At 33.8% G+C, this 10236-nt stretch overlaps 1 protein-coding gene and 1 long non-coding RNA gene across 2 annotated transcripts in view; both read right to left on the reverse strand.

Annotated features, from left to right (window-relative positions):
• Positions 1-1466: 1466 nt before the first annotated feature.
• LOC102598314 (U-box domain-containing protein 16) lies at positions 1467-3861 on the reverse strand. Its single transcript, XM_006338056.2, has one exon. It carries the CDS (start codon positions 3633-3635, stop codon positions 1557-1559), a length of 2079 nt encoding a protein of 692 aa, XP_006338118.1. The 5' UTR covers positions 3636-3861; the 3' UTR covers positions 1467-1556.
• A 6250-nt stretch (positions 3862-10111) lies between these two features.
• LOC107058379 (uncharacterized) overlaps positions 10112-10236 on the reverse strand; it is a 1691-nt gene continuing 1566 nt past the window's right edge. Inside the window, exon 2 of the long non-coding RNA XR_001471998.1 lies at positions 10112-10187. This is a non-coding gene — a long non-coding RNA (uncharacterized lncRNA). The remainder of the gene's footprint in view (positions 10188-10236) is intronic.

Consider the following 10236-nt stretch of genomic DNA (forward strand, 5'->3'; position numbering starts at 1 on the left):
CACATTTTCGGGCATTTTTGGGGTCGTTTCACCAAGCCAATCAACAATCACAAATAACATGCATAATCACAATGAATAATAACACTGAAGCCATAAGTAAAGTAACATGTTCATTGCATGAGATTATCAACATGATGTCATTTCATATGCTTCCATATGGTTTCCACAATATGCATTGCACAAGTGATACTATAAAGCAATAAACATGCATACATACATAAATTGGAATACATACAACCATTACCTATCGACAAGTAACCTCCTAGACAAACCTTGATCGTCCCCAAATTCACCCACAAATCTTTCCCAGGCAACACACATTCATACCATAGAGCAATCATCATTAGCTTACCACCACTATTAGCACAACCATCTTAGCCACAAGCTTAACCTTCTAGACTCCGTGCCTGAAGACCTATACATGCAATCTTTGAAAATCCACAAGATATAATGCAGTAAAAATGGGTCTAACTATGCAATTTAAAGAAAACCTAGCCTATCTAGGCGCCAAGCATCGGTTGATAAACTTTTCCTATGAGTTTTCCACTCCGTGAGAGCAAACTGTGATGAACAAGCACCAGAATTCCTTGGGTTTTCACCCCCCCCCTTTGCGCATTGTAATCTCTCCCCTCCATTGCTCCCATACCCCGGGTGCCTTTGGAGGGTTTTTGGAGCAATCCTCGTCTATTTTCTCCCTCAAAAGTGGGAGGAAACATAAAAGAAGTCGTATTAACTAAGGTCTGAATTTTCGTCAGCCCACTATAGCGGTCGTGCATATTCTATAGTAGTGCTACCATAGCGGGAGGCTTCCTGCTATGGCAGGCTGGTGTCAGTCTGGCCGATTTCAAAACAAGACAACCTTGTCGTATGCTTGAATTTTTAAATTTTGCACTGTATTTTCAAAATATTGGGATTCTGCATGAGATGTCCTTGAGTAACAATGGAGGGCCGTTACAAATCCCGACTAGAACCTCATTTCACTATTTTGGGGAATCTTGGTAGTTAATTGGTTGGTTACCTGAACTCTGATCTTGTTAGTGAGGGTTTGATTCCCCATAATGTAATCCCTTCTCCATTTACCCTTCCCCTACCCTCATTTTCTAAAAAAAAATAAAAAAAATTATCCATATAGAACACAACCTTAAAGTAAAATGAGGCTTAGTAGTTACTTCATAATGCAAGACCATGAAATTTATTGTTTATTGTATGATTAATTTCACTATAATCGTATCAAATGATATATCCACAACTAAGATCATCTGTGTGTGTTCCTTCAAATTCCTACAAGAAAATACACTCGTACATAAAGCTCAACATAAGCCAAACGCGCCAACTACAGAGTAATCATCTTTCAATATGAATTGGCACACTAAAGATCAACCAATGTGTAGAACAAAGATATTCACAGCTAAATTTTGTCAATAAATGCTGAAACTTGTTTTATTTTCTTCAACTTGGAAAAGGTATGAACAATTGTACAATTCACAAATGTTACAGTTTGTTGTTCATGTTTTGTGTAAACAAATAAACAAAAGAACAAATTTTTTTCGAAAAAATTAACCTGGCAATACTATTCTGGTTGAAGTATTCATATTCACATCTGAATAAGCCCCTGATGCCACTTCTGCATCCAATCCAGCAGCCCATCTCCTTAGAACTCTCAACAATGTTGCTGCTTTTCTTCTTCCCCTCCCTGTTCCCATTCCCATTATTTCCCAAATCACCCTCTCAATCCCTTGAACTCCTGCCAATTCCGCCACCATCTCTGATCCCCCTTTACGACACATGTTCACTAGCGTTGCTGCAGCGCTCTCTCTAGCTCTATCTGTTCCATCTCTTAATACTATAGCCAGTTTTTTCATCAATGGATATGCGGCTGCAACGGCCACCAATCCACCCTTCTTCACCACCACTTCGAGAATTGTAACCGCCTCTTCAGGTAATCCATCCATAATCTCCGCTACCATTTCCACTACCCCGCCTTCAATCAACTTCCCAACTGCGTCCCTATCTCCCGCCAAATTCAAAATAGCTACTAAGGCATCCCTCTTCGAATTCGTTGGCCCCTCACGTGCCAAATCCATCAATCCCTTCACCACACGTGTCTTTCGAGCTAACCTCTTCTTGTAAGCAGGTACACCTGACAAGCTAAAAATGGTTGCTGCCGCGTTCCCTTTTGCCTCCCACGTTGCACCAGACCTTAACACATCGATAACTCCATTTAAAACCCCGTCTGTTTCCATTATCCTCATCTTGTTTGCCTCAAGAATAGATAGATTGAGAATTGTTGTAACTGCATTAACTTGTAAGCTCGGATGCTCAGAACCTAACAGCTTAACCATTAACGGCAAAGCTGCAGCTTCAGCAATGCAGGCTCGGCTATCTGAATCCGTCTTGGCTAAGACCCGAAGCTCATGAACAAGCCGGTTAGCCGATTCTACAACTTGGGAAGCCTTCAACTTGTTGACCAAAAATGACACAGTCATTCTCGTTGCTTCCAACGCTGTTTTGTTGGTAACAACGCCGTTAGATTTAACGTTCATCTCCGTTGATTCAAAGGGTATTTTCTGCTCTCTGCACCACATAGCTATCAAATTCTTCAAAGCTGAATTTGGTATGAGGTCTGTGTGGGTCAAGGTTTGACCCGTTTTGGGACACGTGGTATGACCCGATTCGAACCAAAGGGTTATTGAACTGCGGTCGTATGTTTGTCCCGTGGAAACCACCACAGGGTCTCTCATCAAGTCAAGCGAAATCGGACACCTGAAATCAGCCGGAACATTAACATCCGCCATCGCTGCCGCCGCCCGTCGCCGCCGTGAATTTGTTCTCGGTGTTGAACCGCCGTACAACACACATTTAGCATATCGAACAAATCCGATTAACGCGATGATATCTGATTTAGCTTTCTCATCTGTTTGACTTTGAATTTCCTCTTCCAATAACTCAATTTCATCCCTGCAGCTTGTAGAATCACGTAAAGTTAATTTCTCAAAAATTTCCGCTAATTTACACTGATCAGGTACGATTTCTCTTTCAATTCTATCGAGCATTTCAACAACTTGAGATCGTAAATCTCGATCCTTAGGATCGACATAAGCTAATTTCTCCGAGCACTGCTTCGTTATCAGAATCAGCAATTCCTGAACATCGTCGTTTAATTTGAGCTTTTTCGAAGGAAGAATATCCAATAAAGTAGACAATTCAAGAGTTAATTCATGAAAAACGTTACAGAAAACATCAATTTGCATAAGTAGCCACATCTTACTACAATTACGGCAATCTTCAAGCAAAGTCTTCATACGCTGTAATACTATGTACAATTCGTCGAAACACAAAACAGCAGAAGGTGGAAAACCAGTTACATGTCCTCCTCGTGATGTATTCGAATCATTTGAATATGTAAAATCTCTACCGAGAATTTCTTCGAATAATACTGATAAAAGCTTGGATTTCCTGATAATTGAAGATGTATTTCTCTTGAGAAGAAATAACAAAGGTCGTAGAGTAGATATTTCAGATGATAAGAGAAGAAGAGATTTAAGGAGATTGCGATCGGAGAGATTCGGAGCCACGAAACAGTTGGCCGACGGCCGACGTTTTCTCGGTGGGAAAGATTCAGGTGAAACTGCCATATTGTAATGAATAAAACTTCAAACAATTACGAAAATGCTGAAAATTGAATCGTATTTAGATGAATTAAAAGTTGAAGCAATCAAAGAATGAAAGAAGACTTTTCTTGGAAGTGATAGAGGAGGCTTTTTTATTCGTTTTAGAAAAATGGAAAGAGTATTGGATGAGTTGTATTGGGGACGGACTGTTTCATACAACTTGCACGCCTTTTTCAGCCATTTTAGTTCTTAACTTGTAATGTAATTTATATATTATATTAGTACTATTTGGTTCATAGTTAGTTATAAACTATAATAACATAATTAGCTGTTGTTAAAAGTTACAATATGGTAAGAGGGAGGAGATAAACAATGATATTTTATTGGTTTGAAATGAGGGGCGGATCTACATGGAATTCAAGGGTTCACCCGACGTCTTGAATCGAAAAGTTATAATGAGTATATAGGATCAAATATATATTTTATGTCTATATATTTAATATTGAATCTCCCTTAACACAAGTTAAGGGGTTTGGTTCAACGGCAATGGGGTCAGAAACTAGTAGGTGCGCGAGTTTGACTCTGGGCTAGCAACAATGTTTTTATCTTGAAATTTAATACAGCTTAATTGTCAGCACTATTTCGCATTCTTTTAACCCTCAATAGAAATTCTGACTCTGTCACTATTTAAAATATCTCATGTGATTATCTTATTTCGGTTTTCCATGTATAAGTAATTCTAGTTGCGGCTATGGCACAAGGCAAACAAATCGAGCAATAAAGTTAAAAAGATCCGTTTAGGCCTCTCATCAAGATTTGGCTTTCGACTATCAGTTTTGTTGAGTCATTCTTCACTATATCATTTTAATATAAATGGTATGATAAAATAATTTTGTGATTAGTTGATACTTTAAATCAAACATGGGACAAAGTTAATTGCAAAATTATTATTCTTATCTCATGTACCAAATGGATTATATTATACTAATGATAATTGTAACACGTTAATTACTACGTAGTTACACATTTCCTATGTTATCAACTCGTGTTTAATGTATACCACGTTAAATACATAAGCAGTTTACTAAGCATAATTTTTTTTTGTTTGATATTGTAAGTACATTAAATATAATTCCATATATGATTTTTTTAAAATTGAAATTGGACAAGTGGCCCATTTTATTAATGCTCAAAAAGGGAAGTCTGACAGAGTGATAAACAATTTTTAATTTAATTCCGTATTAGTAACAGAATGAAGGAAGAAATGAACTAATCTAATTTCAGAATTTGGGTCAATTACGTAATAAGCATCAACTTGTATCTAATTATGTCAAAAGTTCATTCAACTTTGGCTTTGCTTTGATTAATTGATTGACGATGGAATTTTGTGTCATTGCTTTGAAAGATAATGTTAAAAAACTTTCGGATTATTTTACATTTAATCTTCTTTTTTCCTTTTTTCTTTAATTTCTAGGAGTTACTGGCTTTCTTCTGCTTCAATTTGCCATTTTTTTAACTTCCAATATTTTTAGAACACTTTTGGAGGCTACAAAAATAAAATACTATATTTACTAGTGATGATTTGCAACGGGTGGTGATGGTTGATGCTAGTGATTAGTAATAGTTGTGATGGTGAAGGTGATTGTCACAATGATAACGGTTGATAATAATTGTGGTGGTGGTTGTTAATTGTGATGATGGATTTGATTAATGTTGATAGTTGACGGTAATGGTTGAAGAATGTGTGATGTCTATGATGGTGTTGATGGTTGTTGGTGACAGCAGTAGATGTGATGGTGGAGGTGGTTGAAAGTATGCATTGGTTGCAATGGTGGTAGAGGATGATAGTGGTGGCGGAGGTGGTAACGGTAATAGTGACATTGAATATAATTATAATGATTGAGGTGATAGATGTGGTAGTGACTGACAGTAGTGATTGACAGTGATTATAAGAGTTGATATAATTATAATGATAGAGGTAATATGTATTGGGATTGAAATAATAGAACGTTAGGCAAAGGTTAATAATTGCAAATTTCGAACAATGATAAATCAGATGATAAAAAGATTATACTAAAAGAAGCATAATATTATTTATATGATTTGGTTAAGTGAGCTACTTATCGGAAAACTAAGATAAAAAGCATAAAGTTTATAATTTTCCACTAAATCAAATTCTTTAATCACTAAAAAGTAACATTGGGGTGTTATTTTGTTATTATACGAGAACAAAAGACCTTCTATTTGTAGAAGTTCAAAATTGCTTCTCCAAAAAATGATAACATTTTGTGTATTAAGAAAATCTTTTTGAATTAGAACACAATTGCGGTAAAATCCAAATAAGATGGGAAATTCAAGGCAAATCTAACAATAAGTGTGGTAGCGATAGACAATAGTGATTGACAGTGATTGTAGTTATGATGACAAAGATGGCTGACAATGATGATGATGATTGACAATAATGGTAATTGCGACATGATGATGGTCAAAATTATCCACATAAATATATTTTTCAATAATATTAAGACTATGTTCAATTAAGATCTATTCAAACTAAATAAGTGCTTAAAATCTTACTAGCAAATAAACATGATACTAAATTATAAATGCATCTTCTTTATTTATTTGAAAAGCTTTTTCCCCTTGGAAGTTTAAAATACTTTATTTTCTTGAAGAATTGAATCTATAATCTTAAAGATTGAAGGTGGATTATACTTTTCACTTAGTTATCTTTTTCAAAGTTGCGTTAAAACTCAAATTGGAAACATTGGGCAATAAATATATTATCCACTTTTTTTCTGGCTTTCCCCTATTTTAAATTATTAAAGTGAAAATATCATTACATATATTGATTATCTCGTGTTATTAATTACTCGAAACAATTTTTTGAAAAGGAATTTGTTATTGACGAAATACAGTTTTACTGATTCATAATTTAATTAATATATAGAAAATTAAAATGATATAACAAAATAAATAGATGATGAGCTGTTGGGCATCAATGCCTAACGAGTTGCTTCTTCTTTTTTGGCAACTTTAATGGAAAATATTATATAATAAAGTTTGGTGAAGATAAGAGATGAATTATTAGCATATAAAATAAAGGTAAAAGACAACCTGGTCTTCTTGTACATATTTGCGTTTGCCCTTTTCTTTATTTATTAAAACATAATATAAAAATAAAATTCTATCTTCTTTTTCCTTTCTTTAAGCTTCCCTTTTTGTTCTTTTTTATGATTGGACCATTTCATGGCAGGAGCAAATGTTTTTCCACACTTTGTGACGGTGCCATTACTTCATAAACCATAACTACCCTATCATCTAATCCTCATTCATTTGCTTGCATAGAACATTTTTTCTCATAAATATGAAAATTTCATATTTGTGAAAATTATTAAAATTTTATCAAATAAGTGAATTACGTTTTATAAATAAAATATTGAAATATTTCAAGGCACTGCATTGACAAATCATATATCTTCATATTTCTTTTATAAGTAAATATTTGTGATTACGTACTTTTACATGCACTTATAAAGATTCATTAGTCAACAATAATAATAACTAGCTAATCTTTAATGTATCCTTTTATATAGTACAAAAAATCTCTTCACGCCGAACATGAACTTTTATTTTTATATAAAATATAAACTTTTGAGTCAATTTTTTACATTTTAGAAAAAAATAAAATTATGATTTTAAATCTCAAATTCTATTATTTTTAGAGAATTTGTAATTTTAATAAATTAATGATGAACGTAAATCACATATCCTTACTCTGACTTAAAATTATAATTTCACATTGCATTGCATGTCTAAAATGAAAGAATAGGAGATAGAATATGAGTTAGGAAGAAATCAATTTCACAAACTAATTAGGTGTGAAGGAATAAGAGCATCTAATAACTTAAAATAATGCATGATGTGGAGTGGGCAAAACGTTTGTTAATCCATTAATTCAATATTCTCCAACCAATAGATACATAATTGAGTCCTATTAATTTGAATTTTCATTCTATTTCAATTGTCGGAAGAAGTTTTATTTCTCTTTATACCCCTTTTCATTTTACCATAAAAGAAAGAATTCTTTTAAGTGGATACAAACCTAAATTTTCATTTCATTCATTTTAAAACTTGCTTTGTTGCGATAAAAGGGTCAGTATCAGTTGTGGAAAGAATAGAATGCAGTGAGAATTGTTAGTATTTATATTTTAGTGATTTGTTGGGTTCTGTGCAGTTTTGATGATTGACAGAGTGACGTAAAATATGTAAATCAATCTGATTTATAGATACAGTTTTTCAAGGAATTGAATCCGTAGCAAGATCACTGATGAATAAATATAAGTGTGCTATAATTAAAAAATGGATAATAGTTTTGTAATAAACCCAAGAAAATAAATATGTGCTCAATGAAGAGTTGGAGTTCGACTAGAACACAAAAAAAACTAATGAGTTCAATTTGAAGGAGTCTAAAGAGACCATGAGTTTGAATTAAAGAAGGAATCTAAAGAGATAGAAAGTTTGAATTGAAGAAGGAGTCTCACTTGTAGTAGAAGTTTAAGTCAAGAGAGTTCGAGTTAATATGGAGTTTGAAGTGAAGAACAACTCTCTGAATAGTTGTACTTAAATAGAAGAAAATTCATTCAGAATACATGTGCACTTACGGCGCTAGAAGGGCAATTCAAAAATTGATTTCACAAATGCTACCAAAAGACGGAAGGAATAAATTGAAGAACTAGGTCCTATTATAGAGTTTATGTATTTGGAGTTCTTCATTGAATTTTAATGTTGATGTAATCTTAGTTCCGTGAGTTATAAACTGGATTAGGAGTGTTGTCTTCAAGTTGGGATTACTCGAAGACTTGAGAACAAATACCTTGGAAGGTTCGTCTTGAAGTTTAAGAATTCGAGTTAGTTCCTAGGATTGCAAGAGTTGTAATCTGAATTTATAACTTGAAGTTTAGGAATAAGAGTTAGTTCTTAGGATTGCAAGAGTTGTAATATGAATTCATAGCTTGAAGTTGGGTCGATTCCGTCGCTTTTTGGCTCGACGCTTTTCCAAAAGCGACAGACAGCGTCGCTAAAAAGCGACGGACCGCGTCGCATATTTGAATTTTTTTTACAAAAGCAACGGACTCCGTCGCTATATTTTAATTTTTTAAAAAAAAAAATCCAAAAGGCGACGCAGTCCGTCGCTTTTGAAGAAATTAGATTTTTGAAAATCCCAGAAAAGCGACGGACAAAAGGACCTTGTCCGTTGCTTTTCTGGAATTTTTTTTTTATGCAAATTCAAAAAAGCGACTGACAAAACCATGTTGTCCGTCATTTTTCTGCAGTTTCTGCTACCCACCTGCAATTCAATTCAATTCAATTGATCTATACTATTCAGCCCAATCAAACGCACAACTATAAACAATCTACACAAAACATAAAACAAGAAACTTAAAATAACATTTGAAAGTATCTAAATCAAAATTTAAAGACTTATAGTCTTTCAAAATTACAAAAACATTCATAAAAGTTCACTGATGTAAACTAGGGAGTGGGTCCTACACAATCATCCTCACTATCAGTACTGTAGTCGTCGCTTTCCTCGGGAGCCGAAGTAGTAGTTCCACGAGCGAGGTTCATCACTTATTTTTGGATGTGTTGAACGGTCTTGCTCATGCTTTCTTGTTCAGCTACTCTTCTCCACTCCGACTCTGCAGTGCCGTTGTAAGTTTAGCTATTTGATCGGACATGGCAGCAATCTGAATACCGTCAAGTGCCTCAGCTTGACTTGAAGATCCGATTCCTTCTAAGCCTGACTGGAGTCGTCTTACATTGTTTCGAGAGCCTAGACCATAGACTCTACAACAACTAAATCCACCAACTAAACCACATTATTTATTTTAACTTATTTAAACAACTTTTTAACTTTAACTAGTTTAGTTTTGACTTAATTCCAACAACTAAATCCATCAACAAAACCACATTATTTAATTTAACTTATTTAAAAACTTAACAACTTTATAACTTTAACTAGTTTAGTATTGACTTAATTCCAACAACTAAATCCACCTACTAAACCACGTTATTATTTTAACTTATTTAAACAACTTAACAACTTTTTAACTTTAACAACTCTTTAATTATGCTTAACAAATATATTATTTCTAAATTTAAAGCTAAGTGTCAACACTAGATGGACACAAATCGATCTTGCAAGAAAATCAATTTTGTCATCAATAGGATCAACTAGTGTTGGTACTTATGCTTACCAAATATATTATTTCTAAATTTAAAGCTAAGTGTCAACACTAGATGGACACAAATCGATCTTGCAAGAAAATCAATTTTGTCATCAATAGGATCAACTAGTGTTGATACTTATACTTAACAAATACTTGATGGACACAAAAAAATTATCACAAAATTAAATCTAAGTATCAATACTAGATGGATACAAGCACATTATTGAAAACAATTGTACTTGAACTTTAGAAATTTAGAAGCACCAACCTTATCTCCTACTTTGATGAAAGAAGCAATATAGTCTTGTATCAACTTTTTTAGATGTTGAGCTTCCTCAGTTGCCTAGCACGAAAAGTTCTAAAATTAGTTATATATAAACTTCAAATCCAAG

The sequence above is a fragment of the Solanum tuberosum genome, unplaced genomic scaffold, assembly GCF_000226075.1.
Source record: "Solanum tuberosum cultivar DM 1-3 516 R44 unplaced genomic scaffold, SolTub_3.0 scf00002, whole genome shotgun sequence".
Lineage (NCBI taxonomy): Eukaryota > Viridiplantae > Streptophyta > Magnoliopsida > Solanales > Solanaceae > Solanum > Solanum tuberosum.